Source organism: Maniola hyperantus, chromosome 1 (assembly GCF_902806685.2).
Source record: "Maniola hyperantus chromosome 1, iAphHyp1.2, whole genome shotgun sequence".
NCBI classification, from domain to species: domain Eukaryota; kingdom Metazoa; phylum Arthropoda; class Insecta; order Lepidoptera; family Nymphalidae; genus Maniola; species Maniola hyperantus.
Window position 1 is genome coordinate 18,122,790 of NC_048536.1, and position 17,291 is coordinate 18,140,080.

Here is a 17,291-nt window from a genome sequence, read left to right on the forward strand (position 1 = left end):
GGACCTAAACAGCCTTGAATTGAAGTCAAATATTCAATGCCACTGATTTTAATTTCGCAATGTTTCCGCTTGGAGCGCTGGCTGTAGAAGTGTAGACAAACTTGAGCTTTAAAACAAGGCACTTAAGATCCAGTTTACTGTAACGCGGAAGTATTTCGACTCTCGAATTTGGTTTGGTTTGGTGAGACGTAAAATCTTGTACTACGGGTACAGCCTAACACTTGGAATAAACTTCAACAACTTGCTTTCCTTCAAAGATTAGGCTGCGTACACACTCCGGATTTTATATGTAATCCACAGACCACTAAATGTAATCTGCTAAAATTCAAAGTCCTGACTGATTGACTGACTTATATAATTATCAAACTTTAACAACTTCCTTTTGTTAAGTTTAAAATATATTTAGAGCGGTTACGCACTCATTCGATCTGAATCCGTAAAATACGGATATAAAAACTCGGACCGAATTCGGATAATTACTTTCGCACTTTGGATCCGAGGTAATACGAAAGCATTCGTACTTAACAGTACCTAGGTACGGCTACTTCGGTTCGAATTTCTTCCGAATTGGGGACTCGGAAATCGGATCGCTTGCAGTGCGTACCCGCCTAGCGCTGCTTTTCGGCAAAAAGCTTTTTTTTGGCAGGATGACGTCTGCCTGGTCCACTAGTGCATTATAAAAAAAAATCAAAAAATTACGCAGCCGGTAGGATTCGAACCTACGCTCCCAGAGGGAATCTGATTTCGAGTCAGACGCCTTAACCACTCGGCCACGACTGCTATGTCATGTCGGCTGAAAAATGTAATTACCCTATAATATATTATTATCTGTTTTTAGCTTAGGCAGGGGTCCGACCGCCGACGATGAACGAGAAACGAGTAGAACTAGAAACTTAAACGAGTTGGTGATCAGCGGGAAGCGAGAGTTTCGATAGTTTTGTCGCCGGGCGCCATTCGCCCGCGGTCGCTTAGTCCTGTGCAAACTGCAAACGTGCGCGCGCGTTCAAGCGAGCGAACATCGCTGAGCGAGTTTATTTTTGAAAGCTCGCCGCTCAGCCATAAAACTAGTAAAGCGAGTCGTCGCCGGCAGTGTAAACAGTCAGAGAGCAACTTTTGATATACCTAGGTATGCATCTCTTTCGTTGACACGGAATGTACATTTATTGTCCGTTTCTTGAGAGAGAAAATCGCTGATAGTTAGTCGTTTTCTCCGGCGGCGGTCGGACCACTACCTGAAATAGACCACCGAAGATACCACCGCTGCCGTCTCCGAAGGCCGCCCGTTGTACCTAATCCCAGAGATAGGTATTGGGTGACGCGCACAAAGGCATATTTCGTTTGAGGGCTTTACGCGCCGCTTTATTAAAAATACCGTCGTTCTCATTTTTAATCGAATTCGCAGAACCCGTGCTTACCTAAATTCTCGCTTCTCGGGTATTAAATTAAAATTCGTGTAAAAGAAGCGTGATCTATTGATTTGAGCCCGCTTTCATCAAACTTTATCATTGCTTACGGCGGTTGCGCACTCATCCGCTCCGAGTTCGTGAAAGTATGTTCCTCTTTAATTTAAGGTAGCTTCTTCGTACGCGTTAATTTAGGTTTTAAAAATCCCGGGGGAACTCTTTATTTTCCCGGAATAAAAAGTAGTCTATGTCACTCTCCAGGTCTTTAACTATACCCATGCAAAAAATCACCACTACACAAATTTCAAACCCCTATTTACCTACCCCTTTTAGGAGTTGAATTTTCAAAAATCCATTCTCAGTGGATGTCTAGGTACGTCATAATAGCAGCCTGCCAAATTTCAGCCTGATCCGCCCAGTAGTTTGAGCTGTGAAATACATCAATCAGTCAGTAATTTTTTCGTTTTATATATTTAGACTAGCCCCACCCCGATTTCGCTCGAATGGATATTCAAAAATTCCGCTCGAGTAAAGCTGGGCGATTGAGTTTAATAACTAGGTAAGTAATTAGTGTAGAATGTAGATATGTAGATACTTGCTAATAAGGGAGTATTGTCCGCAACAGGTCGAGATGGCAATCGGGGAGGGAACACCCCGCATAGTCCATGAGCTAACCTAGTGCGGGCGAGGGCGGGAGACGTGCGGGTGTTCAGGGCCATTTATTTTTGACCAAAAATACCGTATTTTATCAGCGAAAGTGAAATAAAACGGCATCTAAATCGGGGCCCCATTAGAGGTTTATTAGAACGTAAACTATAAGGGTCAGAGCTGATTTATGTATTTACTTTGGAAGTCGGGATCGCAGGCGACTCATTGAAGTGTAATCTCCACTTCTTCACTAGTGGGGCTGGGCGTGGGGAGGTTAAAATTGTAACGAACTGTAACTCCTAAACTGTTTAGCGGGCATCGTAAATAAAGCAAATAGGCCTCTGTAAGCCCAGCATTAAAGTGTATTTTGCAGTGGGGCCACGATATTAGAGTTAGAGATCGTCATCATGCTCAACCCATCGCTGGCCTACTTTTAAATTACATTTATAAGTACATGGCGTAATATTGTATATTAAATCTTTGCAAAGAGCAACCGCCGAGTTTCTTGCTGGTTCTTTTCGGTAGGAAAGACATTCCAAATCAGTGGATTTGACGATTCAAAAGTACTTGTAAAAGTTTAATTGAGAATTTTTTTTATTTTTTTATTTCTACTACTGAGCACAGTACGCTTAGCACGAGACTTGATGTCTCACTAACGCTGATAGTATTCGAGTGGCGGAAACGTTGCGAAATTAAAATCAGTGGCATTGAATTTTTAACTTCAATTCAAGCCTCTTTAGGTCCATTTTACTTTGACGTTATTGAATGAATGAATGAATGAATGAATGAATGAATGAATGAATGAATTATTTATTCAATAAAATGCAGGTACAATAGGTTGAAACAATGTTTGATCAGCCTTATACATTTTACCGTAACTGGTGTTTGAATATTATTACCTTAAATTAAAAACATAAAAATAAGCAGGAATTAAAATACAAGTTATACATAGACTTCATAGGTACAATCAAAACAAAATATTAGTAATGAATAAAATGTCAACATAATAGAAGTCCAAATTAATTATTGTTAATAACTTAAAATATCCTTATCCGTTACATAGTCCTTAATGTCGTAGTAATTCTTATGTATTAATATTTTGTAAAGTCTATTTTTAAACACTGTCAAAGGCTTCTCTCTTAGATCGTCAGGTAATTTATTGAATAATGCGATTGCCATACAGTACGCACTCTTTGAGTATACCGTTAGTTTTTGTGAAGGTATGCAAATTTTATTTTTTCGGTAAGTTCTTAAATTCGCGTTATTGTTATAGACAGGGAATATGTCACTGTGTTTTTTTGCAAATATAACCATTTGGAAGATATATAAACTTGGTAGTGGGAGAATCTTATGTTTCCTGAATAATGGTCTACAGCTATCTAAGAAATGCGCTCCAGACAAAGCTCGAATACATGCTTTATTGTGTTTTGACTCTCAAATTCTAGCAACGTTTGGTGAGACGTAAAATCTTATATTTAGCGCACAGGTCTCCTCTCAGAACGAGACGGGTTTAGCCCATAATCCGCTACGAAGACCAAGTACGGATTGGTAGACTTCACAGTTCACTCACCTTTCAAACTCCCATTTAACCCACTTTGGGAGAGGATTTTCAAAAAATCCTTTATTAATGGATACCTACACTTTTCAAAAAATATACCCACCAAATTTCATGTCCCTAAGACCAGTGGTTTAGGCTGTGCGTTGATATATTTATTTTATTTTTATTTTATTTATTTATTTTATATCTAATTAGAACGGCGGTGTCGCCTTACACTAACTAGATGATTAATAATAAATTTAAATACAAATAAAGGTACAAGAAAAAAGACATAAAATACAAAACGATAAAAGATCAAAGAATTTTGAATATGTACGCTGAGAACATTGAATGACACATTCATGCAATGCTCTCAGCGTACTTCAGTAACTCCCGAACCAGTATTATAGACCCATCATTAAATGGGTTCCATTGAGCATTATTGTCCAAAAGCGCGTTGAATGATGCTAATGAACGGGGTATAGGTGACATAGATCTAGCAACAGTGCGATGATGTGGGACCACGAAAAGTTTATTTTTTCGTGGACGAAGATTACTGTTGGATTCAGGGACACGTATGCGACACAGTTGGTCATGAAGTTCTGGAGCATTAACATCTCCTCGCAAAATTTGACACATAATTTTGAGTTGGTCGCAAATGCGTCTGACCTCCAGGGAGTTGAAACCTAAGCAACCTAACAGAAATTTGGTTGGGTATAGTATATTATATAAGTCAGTCATTCAGTCACTCATTATTTTGAATCAGTACCTTTATTATAAATGCGAAAGTGTGTTTGTTTGTTGGTTTGTCCTTCAATCACGTCGCAACAGAGCAACGGATTGACGTGATTTTTTGCATGGGTTTGTTGTCAAAGGACCTGGAGAGTGACATAGGCTACTTTTTATCCCGGAAAATCAACGAGTTCTCACGGGATTTTTAAAATCCTAAATCCACGCGAACGAAGTCGCGGGCATCAGCTAGTTTTACATAAATTACAAATTAGTTTGAATCGCTAGTTTCATGGCCCAACACTGAGTGACATCCTTAATTTAGTATTGTATTGTATTTATTGTTGTAGTGTTTTAGTTGGGGGCGGGCGGTTTAAGATTAGGGCGGGAGTTATGTTCGGGGCGGCATCCATCGGCCTTTTAGTTCTAAGCCCTAGTACTTAGATTACTCTGCTCTAGACCTAAAATTAATTAGTTTGTACATAAAGTTACTGGGGGAAAACCTCTATTCTTGAAGTTTCTAAATTTTGATTAGGCATTAAGTATAGAGAAAAGCTGTGATAGCCTAGCGGGTAGGACGTCCGACTTCTAATCGGAGGTCGGGGGTTCGATCCCGGGCACGCACCTCTAACTTTTCGAAGTTATGTGCGTTTTAAGTAATTAAATATCACTTGCTTTAACGGTGAAGGAAAAACATCGTGAGGAAATCTGCATGCCTGAGAGTTCTCCATAATGTTCTCAAAGGTGTGTGAAGTCGACCAAATCGCACATGGCCAGCGTGGTAGACTATGGCCAAAACCCTTCTCACTCTGAGAGGAGACCTCTGTAGTGAGCCGGCGATGGGTTGATCATGATGATGATGATGATAGAGAAACTAGCTGATCTGCCACGTCTTTGCTCGGGTGGGATTTTTAGAATTTCAGAAAACTCTATCTTAGTTCAACGGAACTTCAACAAAAGTTGTCTGTGCTACTTGAACCGAGTTCACAGAGTTCTTTACAAGTTTCCCCGTGATGAGCTGTTTGCAGGGTTGTTACATACGATGTTAGCTACATGTCACACTTTAAGTTACTTACATGTCCAAGTTTATACATTTATGAAGTACTTGTATTCATTAAAACAAATGTTAAATTGTTTAGATATTCTGAGAATGAGCGTAGACAGAATAAACTGTGTCCTATGCAACATACAACAGCACTTTTTGGTAATAGTATCTTTAATATGGCACCTCAGTTGTACAATAAACTACCAGCATCATTGGCTGACCGAAATCTAAACATTAAAACTTTTAAATATAAAATTAAAGAATTTTTACTACATAAAAGATACTATTCCATTAAAGAGTATTTAACAGACACAAATTTATAATAAGTTGTAGCATTTTTTTATTAGCAGTCTTTAAATTAAATAGTATTGTATTATATTGTTATATCTAGTAGATATGTATAAAATATAATTATTAACTGTATAAAGATAAGTAATAATAGATAATTCAATTGTAGTTTAAGTCAGTAAGTTGGTTTTAGTTTTTATTTTTTGCATGCCATAATATGGCTATTTGTGGTGAAACTTTAATAACTTTAACATCTGTATATACATACATACCCACATGTGCAATGAAGAATATTTGATTTGATTTGATTTGATTTGATTTAAGTTTGAATTAAAATTTAACTGTTGTGTAGGTACTAATTTAACTTTATATAATTGGGTATTTTCCTACTTTTGAATTTGATAAATAGTATTACTTTATTATAAACTAGCTTATGCTCGCGACTTCGTCCGCGTGGACTACAAAATTTCAAAACCCTATTTCACCCCCTTAGGAGTTGAATTTTCAAAAATCCTTTCTTAGAGGATGCCTACGTCATAATAGCTATCTGTATGCCAAATTTCAGCCCGATCCGTCCAGTAGTTTGAGCTGTGCGTTGATAGATCAGTCAGTCAGTCAGTCAGTAAGTCAGTCAGTCAGTCAGTTAGTCAGTCACCTTTTCCTTTTATATATTTAGACTAGGATAAAAATAATGACGTACGCTGAAACCCCCGCTCCCGCACTTACCCGGTGCGGGATAGCGCGGGTGACGTGCGGGTGTGCGGGGCGTCCCCTCGCCTCCTACGGACCCCGATTGCCATCTTGATCTGTCGCGTACTAGATGTAGATGGGAAAGTCAAAATTGAGGTACTCAAAACAGTTGCAAATAGTTAGATACTCTAACAGTATTCCATAATAAGGAATTACCTACAAAGGACAGTTTCAAAGGCGGCTCACCTAGAGAACCGGTAAGCCAATTATCCGGTACAACCGGGCGACGCCGGTAGTTGTATATCCGGACCTGGATTGTGGCTCGACCCGGGAATCTGTTAGTGTAGCTTTGATGTCTGACATAATGATAATATTTTTTTTTTTTTTTTTTCTCTCTAAACTCATATTTTATAGAATACTACATCCCATCTACACGCACGAAACGTTTTGCGTCATCATTCCTCATACGCATGGCTGAGGTTTGGAATACTCTTCCACGATCTGTGTTTCCTAACAATTACAACCCGGGTATCTTTAAAACAAGAGTGAATAGGCATCTTCTAGGTAAACGCGTCCCATCTTAGGCCGCATCATCACTTTCCATCAGGTGTGATTGTGGTCAAGCGTTTGCCTATAATTAATAAATAAAAAAAAAAACTAGCTTATGCTTGCGACTTCGTCCGCGTGGACTACACAAATTTCAAACCCCTATTTCACCCTCTTAGAGGATTATTTACTATCGATGATGATATATTTTAATGAAGAAGAAAACTAAAGAAAATAATATTATATATTAATTACGTAATAATGTTTATTAATAAAACAAAAGTAATCCGCAGTCGGTAGGATTCGAACCTACGCTCCCAGAGGGAATCTGATTTCTAGTCAGACGCCTTAACCGCTCGGCCACGACTGCCTGGTAACGTGCATGCAGTAATTAATTACTGTTCACGCTCAGCTATACACTCATGGTGAGTTACTTTCACTTTGTATACAACTGAATAATTGCGACATTTTGCATAACATATAGATATGTGATACAAGCAAGCTTTTGACAATATTTTTATTTAATTCTTTTATTAATATTTATCATAAAGTTTGGTCATAAAATCAGTACCCTTATTATAAATGCGAAAGTGTGTTTGTAAGTTGGTTTGTTGGTTTATTGGTTTGTTGGTTTGTCCTTCAATCACGTCGCAACGGAGGAACGGATTGACTTGATTTTGTGCATGAGTATAGTCAAAGACCTGGAGAGTGACATAGGCTACTTTTTGACCCGGAAAACCAAAGAGTTCCCGTGGGATTATTAAAAAACCTAAATCCACGCGGACGAAGTCGCGGGCGACAGCTAGTGTTATAATATTCTTCATCTCATTCGCTTATAGATAGGTATTTCTATCACTACCCATACCTACCATATCATACCATTTTATAAATGCGAAAGTGTGTTTGTTTGTTGGTTTGTTGGTATGTCGGTTGGTTTGCCTTTCAATCAACGTCACAACGGAGCAACGCGTCGACGAGATTTTGTGCATGAGTATAGTCAAAGACCTGGAGAGTGATAATGGATTATTTTTATCGCGGAAAATCAAACAGTTCCCACGGGGTTTACAAGAACCTCAATCCATTTGAACGAAGTCGTGTGCATCAGCTAGTAATTTATAACATCGAGATAGCTGTGAGGCAACTAAATACGTAAACGATATTAGCGTAGTCATCATGATCAACCCATCGCCGCCAGCCCACTTCTGAGCATAGGTCTCCTCTCAGAATAAGAAGGCTTTAGGCCATAGTCCACAACACTGGGCCAGTGCAGATTGGTAGATTCGACACACCTTTAAAAACATTATGGGAAACTCTCAGGCATGTAGGTTTCCTCACGATGTTTTCCTTCACCGTTAAAGCAAGTGCTTTGAAGTTAAAGTTTGATTGCTTGACGAATATTACTTCGAAAGGTTAGAGGAGGACATTGATGTCTTATGACAGCTTTTTTAGCGTAGTAATTTACTATAATATACTTAATATTATATGAACGATAAAAGTATCTAGTGTGTGTTTACGTACAAAGGTACATGACTATTTTATCACGCTAGAAATGCTCTGTGTTAAACTCAAAATAAACAAAAAATCTGTATAAATATTATTGAAACAGATTTGATACTAAAGTAAATCATGTAGGCATGTTCTAGTCGATAAAAAGGAATAAAAATCACAATCACCATAAAATATAGCTAACCTAAATTGTGCTACAAATAAAAATAAACGATAACTTTTCAATTTTATTTAATAAATTCAATAGATTCGTACCGTTTTATTATTTACAACATTTTACAGTTTCCAAAGCTATTTAGTTACAGGTAACCAACCATAGGTATATAATATAGATAGACTTAGTACTACAACATATTTTTTACAAATTCTTCAAACTTATTTTACATAAAATAAAAATTCTGGCGCTCACTAGTGGTTACAAAGATACTATAATATTTCCAAAATGTGTCTGCTATTTGTGCTACTTATAAATTATTTTACTCCACAATGTGAGACTTCATTGCGTATATACGGAGGCCGAGACGCTGTTAGAGGTGAATTTCCTTATGTAGTCCGAATTGAGGAGCATACTACTCTTTTTTTTAATGGAAAGACAGAGAGAACAATTTTGCAACGGTGTACAGGTGCTGCCCTCACTCCATCTTGGATCCTGTCTGCAGCACACTGCGTCGAAGAAGCTGACTTTAACAACAAAAATAAAAAACTGGCTGTAAGATATAACAGCTATTTTCCAAAATATTGGGGAAAAATAAGAACTATTTTCGAAGCCAAAATATATCCCACGTATACATCATACTATGAAAATTTAGAGCGCATTACTGAACATACACTCAGGAATGATCTATGCTTACTTCGGAGCGAAGGTATCGTGGTAGATCATTACGGAAAGTTAAGTATAGTTGACTATAGATCCCTAATTGGTCATGAGGCTTATACTTTTGGATTTGGAAAAACTAATGCTTCGGAGTATAGCAAGCCTCTGCAAGTACTTAAGGGAATGTTATATGACTGTACTAAAGAGGATATGAGTTATATTTATAGGTTGTGTCTTATGCCACAATGCGGCATACAAACCACTATCTGCGGAGGCGATTCAGGTGGTCCCGTTGTCCACTCTTCAGGAATAGTGGGTGTTAACTCCGCTGTTAAAGGAGATTGTAACGAGTACTCTACATCTTTAAATCTTCCGACCGGTACTGACGCGGCTATTTTAGCAACGATCAGCGGAAGTTTTGATTGGATATCAAATATTGTTGTTAATAAAACATCTAATTGACTGAATTAATTTTTAATTTTTATTCATTTATTTGGAATCAACAGCGTTACAGATAATAAAATTTTTCATTTGATATTAAAGTCCTTCAATAGTATAATCACCTCTAGCTAGTGCAGCGAGTGAATTTGCAACACTAAGCCCTAATTATGACTAGTTATCAAATATCCTTGCAAAGTAATATTTTATTTGACTGCAAATTATTAATTTACATTTCTGGTCAGGCTGTAGCTTCCTCACTAAGCGAGCGTTTGAAATTTGATAAAAAGTCACTGATTTGACTAGTAGTCATAATTATTATTACCTTTTGCAAACTACATTATACGGTGTTATTAAATTTTATTTCAGCTGAATATGAGAAATAAATCAAAACATAAATCAATCATAGATAATAATATATTTTTGACTGACTCAGGCTGCATGTGGGATTGATGCGGGTAAAGTGGTGGCCACGAACTGTAAGACTGGGAGAAACATTTTTTATTCTTTTCCTTCACTATAATACACACAATAATAATGATATGCTCGTTACACGAGTCAGTCGATGATCCTGAAGCTTCTTAACATGCCATCGAGGGGGTTTAGTTGTTCCAAATCCCATCATACCAATCCCACTCTGCTCTAGGAATTCAGTTACCTTTAACAGATTTTTAAACATAACAAACTCGAAGGTACCGATATAAATAATTCAAATATGTATGTAGGTACATCGATAATAAATAATATTAAAAATCACATCACCATAAAATATTATTGGGATAATAAATATTGCCTCATAGTAAAATAACCGATAAGTAGTATCCAATTTCATTTTTATTCATAAACGGGGAATTTATTTTTAGCCCATTTTAATAAATAATATTATTTTATATCGCCATATCAAAACATTAATTATTTAAAAAAATACTTTGGCTATCTTAAGTACATAAAATACAGCATATTATTTCCAAAATGTGTCTGCTATTTGTGCTTCTTTTAATATATTTCAGTCTACATTGTGAGACTTCATTGCGTATATACGGAGGCAGAGACGCTGCTAGAGGGGAATTTCCTTATGTAGTCCGAATTGAGGAGCATATCACTTATTTTTTTAATAGAAAGACGGAGAGAACAATTTGGCAACGGTGTACAGGTGCCGCCCTTACTCCATCTTGGATCCTGTCTGCAGCACACTGCGTCGAAGAAGCTGACTTTAACAACAAAAATAAACAACTGGTTGCAAGATATAACAGCTATTTTCCAAAATATCTGGGAGAAACAAGACCCATTCTTGAAGCCAAAATTCATCCAAACTTTCAAGAAATTTATCACGACGATGATGTAGTACAACAATTTGAAAATTTTTTCAAGGATGATATTTGTCTATTTCGGAGTGAAGGCATCATGGTAGATCGTTACGGAAAGTTAAGTCCAGTTGACTATAGATCCCTGACTGGTCATGAGGCTTATACTCTTGGATTTGGATCAACTAATGCTTCGGAGTATCAAAAGCCTCTGCAAGTACTTAAGGGAATGTTATATGACTGCATTAAAGATCATAATAGTAGGTTAATTTATATGTTATGTCTTATGCCACAATGCGGCATACAAACTACAATCTGCGGAGGCGATTCAGGTGGTCCCGTTGTCCACTCTTCAGGAATAGTGGGTGTTAACTCCGCTTCTGAAGGAGATTGTAACGAGTACTCTACATCTTTAAATGTTACGACTGGTACTGGAGCGTCTGTTATAGCAACTGTCAGCGGAAGCTTTGATTGGATATCAAATATTGTTGTTAATAAAACATCGAATTGACTGAATTAATTTTAAATTTTTATTCATTCATTTGTAATCAACAGCGTTACAGATAATAACATTTTTCATTTAACATTGAAGTTCTTCAATAAAATAATTACCTTTACCTAGTGCAGCGAGTGAATTTGCAACAGTGAGCCCTAATTATGACTAGTTATCAAATATCCTTGCAAAGTAATATTTTATTTGACTGCAAATTATTACTTACTTACTAACTTTTCCTTTCATGTTTTTAGTAAAAATAGTGAGCAAACCAGCAGACGGGTTACCTGATTACCACCGCCCATGAACATTTGCAGCACCAGAGGACAATGCGTTGCCAGCTTTTCAAGAATTTGACGAATGATGCATGTGGTCTGCAAGTTAACGGACCCTCACCCAATGACCATCAAATTCTGAGTAAAATATTTCTCTATATAAATATTTCTCAGTATATTATTTGAAATTTCAAAGGGATTATGGAAGGACTAGCTTATGCTCGCGACTTCGTCCGCGTGGACTACACAAATTTCAACTATTTCACCCCCTTAGGAGTTGAATTTTCAAAAATCCTTTCTTAGCGGATGCCTACGTCATATAGCTATCTGCATGCCAAATTTCAGCCCGATCCGTCCAGTAGTTTGAGCTGTGCGTTGATAGATCAGTCATTCAGTCAGTCAGTCAGTCAGTCAGTCAGTCACCTTTTCTTTTTATATATTTAGATTATTCTAAAACTACTTGCCAGAATCGATTTGCAAAAATGTTTTGAGCAATAATATTAAATTACCAAAATTCATTCAAGTGAGTTCAATATTCTGTGCATTTGGTTCAACCAACTCTTTTTAAGACTCTCTCAAACAATACTTGTCCCCGATCACGCTGTCAAGATGTTCCGCTTCTTATGCGTTAGGTGCGCGAGCTCTCGTAGCTTCCCGAAGCTTTCCGCTGAGGCGGCGATATCCTGGACTCCTCCTAAAACCTTGAGAGCAATAAAGAGGTCGTCAGAAAATAACAGATAAGTAGTTTGAGGAAGTTAGTAAGTAATGAAAGTTGCGTAACGCTAACGCCGCGGTTTCCCGCCGACCAGTAGCTCTAGTCTGTAAACCTCCTCCATGTACAACCTCATTTTCAACGCTATATCAGCGACGAAAGTAACTACAGTCCGTTCACAGTTATTTTACCTCTGACGTTATATTTGGCACCATTGCAAATCACACAATAATAAACCCTAAGGTCTAAGGAATAAGCAAACAAAGCAATGATGCCAATACAACGTCAGAAGTAAAATAACTGTGAACGGACTGTACTAAATCTGACTGAAAGGCATTCCAAACCAGTGGTAGATGCATCCGACTATTCGTAAGTACTTGTAAAAGTTTATACGAATAAAAAAGATTTTTTTTTTACTAATCTTTGTAGTTTCAAACTCAAACATGAATCAAATACACTAAGACTACCGTCCACCCGTAGCTTTCCCAAAAATTCAGTCTTATTCCTTGTTTACAGTATAAAAGGAACCACTTTGATATTTTTTAGTTTTATAGTTCTAAAGGTTTGGGCTGGGCGTCGATCAGTCAGTCAGTAAGTTAGGATTTTTCTTTTTATCTGTTCAAAAGGATTTAAATGTATGTAATTAATTTAGGTAATTCGTGTTGCTTATAGGTAATATCGCAGCTGAGTGATAAGTTTAAATCCAATAAAAACTTTAATAAATAATAATAAATAAATAAATATGCTTTATTGTTTACATTATTGCTAGTAACTAGTATGTACAATGTTATATCTAATATACTATCTTACTTCTCGTAACTTAAGGACGAACTCAACGTCGGATACAGGTGTTGAGAATAGCTTCGCCGAGATGTGGCCTAGTCAGCGCGTGGTAATTTACACGTTTGTTTTGTCAAGTCACGCGGGTCCGTTTAATATTATACGTTACAATATTACTTCCAGTTTGGCTTTGGCTTACAAAGCTAACTGTGACGCTAACTTGATCTTAGCATCATAAAGTTATAATTATGAGAGTTATGGGAAATTAGAAATCGTAGGTAACTTCGCAGACGAAGTCGTGGACAGAAGAAGGTCATACATTTTTGGTACAATATCCTAATCCTATATCGGATATAGAATTAGGATTAAGTGTGGATGTTTGGATGTTTGTTACTCAATCACGCAAAAACGGGTGAACGGATTTAGATGAAATTTGAAATTGAGATAGATTATACCCTAGATTAACACATAGGAAAATGAAAGAGTTCCCGCGGGATTTTGAAAAATGTAAATCCACGCGGACGAAGTCGCAGGCATCAGCTAGATAATTAGATAATCAAAACCTGTCAAGTACGAGTCTGACTCAAACATGAAGGGTTCCGTACCATCGTACATGATATAACACTATGTACCTACTTTATAATTTATTTACTTTTCATTGCGGCCGTTTTGTTTTTGTTTATTTTTAGGTTGTTATAGCGGCAATAAAAATACACACTGGCTGTGAAAAGTTCAACTCTCTTCCTATTAAGGTTAATGGGATGGAGAGACAGATGGACGGACAGCGAATGCTTAGTAATAGGGTCCCGTTGGCATTTGGCACCCGTTGGGTACGGAACCCTAAAACAATGATATGTAATATCACAAACATGTTGTGCAAAATGTCCCAATTAAAATTAAAAGTAGGACGATTATTTAGTTGTATACAAAGTGAAAGTAACCCAGTATGAGTGTATAGCTGAGCGTGAACAGTAATTAATTACTGCATGCACGTTACCAGGCAGTCGTGGCCGAGCGGTTAAGGCGTCTGACTAGAAATCAGATTCCCTCTGGGAGCGTAGGTTCGAATCCTACCGACTGCGGATTACTTTTGTACCTGACTTACTTAATTTTTTATTTTGCTACTTTTATCGAAGTTGTTTTAAATTTAAGTTTGTTAATGAGGTAAAAACCGATTTTTCAGAAAAAAATCTGCTGGCTTGTATCCTCAATTCCACTAAAAGTTCTGAGCTTTCTGTACTTTGAGTTGGCTTTGACCATATAAAATTTGGGTAAACTTGGATCCTATTTGGAACTATATCTTTACCTTCGTCGAAGTCGGAGCTATATTATATTTTAAATCCAACCATGAATAATTTATACCTATGTGAATTTTTGAAGTTTTCTTCTCGATTTTTACTATGGTTTTTGCGTAATGTGTTTTGCGAATATCATGATTATAAGTAAACAAACAGATTTTAACTATTTTAAAAGTAAAGTTTCTAACTAGTAATTTTAAAGTTTGGATCTCTCATTTATTTTTCCTTTTCTAGGTACAATATTAAGTAAAAACCTCTAAAACACTAAGTCAATATTATTATAATAAAATAATGGTCTGAATATCAGTTTCCATTTCTCTGAACAGTAATTATGCTCTTTTAATGACCCCCTCTTCCACGCTTTTGGGGTTCCGTACCTAAAGGCTGCCAATGGGACTATTAAGCTTCCGCTGTCAGTCCGTCTGTCTGTCAGCGGTCAATATCTCATGAACCGCAATTAGGTAGAGAGTGGAAAATTTCAGTATTTCTATTGCCGCTATAACAACAAATAATAAAAACCAAGGTGGCTAATTTCAAAATGGCCGCCATACAAATTTAAATAAATCAGTACCCAAATGGGAAAGTGTGTTTGTTTGTTAGTTTGTTGGTTTGTTGGTTTGTTGGTTAGTTGGTTTGTCCTTCAATCACGTTGCAACGTAGCAACGTATCGATGTGATTTTTTGCATAGGTATATAGACCTGGAGAGTGACATAGGCGACTTTTTATCCCGCAAAATCAAAGAGTTCCCCCGGGAAATTAAAAAACTAAATCCACGCGAACGAAGTCGCGGACATGCTAGTTAAAAAATAAATAGTGTTGTATCCTGTACGATGGTACAGAGAACCCTTCGTGTGCGGGTCCGACTCGCACTTTCCTCATTTCGTCACCGGCTTTCATCATTTCGTCATTTATATTACATGACTTTCGATTATACAGGCTGTAACCAGAACACTAGCAAAAACTTTCGTAATTGTTATACTAGGTAGGTACCTATTTTTATTTATTTATTTATTTATTTATTCAGATACAAGTTAGCCCTTGACTGCAATCTCACCTGCTGGTAAGTGATGATGCAGTCTAAGATGATAGCGGGCTAACCTGGAAGGGGTATGGCAGTTTTTATTAAACCCATACCCCTTTGGTTTCTACACGGCATCGTACCGGAACGCTAAATCGCTTCGCGGCACGGCTTTGCCGATAGGGTGGTAACTAGCCACGGCCGAAGCCTCCCACCTAAACACAATCACATACCAATAACCATTTGCCTCATTTTGTAGTTTTAATGATTTAGTATTTTTAAAACCCGCAATGTATAGCGTGTAAAACTCGGGTCAATGCCCCGCCTACGACGCGGCATTGACTCCGAGTGGCCTACTTATGCAACGTTCGTTGACCTCTAGCGTCAGTCAGATGTTTTACTTGCTTGCTTATGTCTACCAATCCGCACATGGCCAGCGTGATAGACTATTGCCAAAACCCTTCTCACTCTGAGAGGAGACCCGTGCTCTGTAGTGAGCCAGTGATGGGTTCATTATGCTGATGATGATAAAACTTTTACAAAATAATAGGATTTAAAAAAAAATCGCGGTTTTTTTGTGGTATCATATCAGTAATCATCAGTAATATCACCTGTCTTCGTTTTCGCCAGCGTTCTGCTTACACCCTGTATAATTTATAATTTGTGATTTAAGTGCGGAAACCAGCCTAGTTGTTGGGTTAAACTCAGAATCCGGCCTTTGCCCAGCGGTGGGAACATGACCGGCTGATACTATACATTTTGAATTTAGTTTAAATCACAGTTTGATTGCGGGCTGCGTATTAAATTAGCCGATGGTAATTGCACCGAGCTAGTAATCAAGCGGCAGGCTCGGTATTAATCAGTGCGAGAGTCCAACCACTGTATTCTATTAATTAATACCATCGATACAATATGACTAGCCATGACACGCAACTATGTGCGGGGTCCAGCCCCCCGATTGAGTAAGAATAACGAAACGTCAAGAAATTCTGCCCTTTGATTGGCTGTGAAAATATGTTACAGTAAAATGGTTATTCTTACACAATTCGGGGGCTGATCTATCTATATAATATATAAAATTCAAAGTCCTGACTGACTGACTGACTGACATATATATCAATACACAGCCTAAACCACTGGTCCTAGAGACATGAAATTTTGAGGGTGTGTTCCTTGTAAAGGGTAGGTATCCACTAAGAAAGGATTTTTCGAAACTCCACCCCTAAGTGGGTTAAATAGGGGATGAAAATTTGTATGAAAGTCCGTCATTTTTCAAGTTATTTGCATGACAATTGGTATTTGGGTTTTCGGTCACTAATGAAGAAATACGTGTTCCAGGATTTTCGGAAATTCATCCCCACCTCGATTTTCTAAATTCCACCCGAGCGAAGCCGGGGCGGGTCTGCTAGTCTAAATATAAAACCTGAAATGGGGGGAACATTTACTAGGGCTCCGTAACTCAAAAGGAAAAAGGAACCCTTATAGGATCACTTCGTTGTCTGTCTGTCTGTCATATCTGTCAAAAAACCTACAGGGTAACCCTCCCGTTGAGCGAAGTTGTAGGTTGCTAGTAAAACATATTTAGAGGCGAAATAAAAATTACTAACGGCATTTGCATACTGCTCTATTAGAGCACCTACACGACGGGCCACAATACCAGTGAACTGATTATTCTGTAACTACATGTCTGGCGCGCAAGTCTGTTACAATAAAAAATAAAATAAAATAAAAATCTTTTTGATGCGAATAAACTTTTAAAAGTACTTT

At 37.5% G+C, this 17,291-nt stretch overlaps 2 protein-coding genes and 3 non-coding genes across 5 annotated transcripts in view; 3 read left to right on the top strand and 2 right to left on the bottom strand.

Moving 5' to 3' along the window:
• Positions 1-17,291, top strand: part of side-II (sidestep II) — a 667,447-nt gene that overhangs the window by 81,521 nt on the left and 568,635 nt on the right. The gene's annotated exons all lie outside the window — the stretch shown is intronic.
• TRNAS-CGA (transfer RNA serine (anticodon CGA)) lies at positions 699-780 on the bottom strand. Its single transcript has one exon. It is a non-coding gene; the product is annotated as a tRNA-Ser (tRNA).
• Positions 7,175-7,256, bottom strand: TRNAS-AGA (transfer RNA serine (anticodon AGA)). The gene has a single exon. It is a non-coding gene; the product is annotated as a tRNA-Ser (tRNA).
• Positions 10,617-11,459, top strand: LOC138402702 (kallikrein-2-like). Its single transcript, XM_069500453.1, has one exon. It carries the CDS (start codon positions 10,617-10,619, stop codon positions 11,457-11,459), a length of 843 nt encoding a protein of 280 aa, XP_069356554.1.
• On the top strand, positions 14,209-14,290 carry TRNAS-AGA (transfer RNA serine (anticodon AGA)). Its single transcript has one exon. It is a non-coding gene; the product is annotated as a tRNA-Ser (tRNA).

Bases quoted from the DNA above. Each gene is read 5' to 3' on its own strand.
- LOC138402702 (XM_069500453.1), top strand. From the start codon at position 10,617: ATGTGTCTGCTATTTGTGCTTCTTTTAATATATTTCAGTCTACATTGT.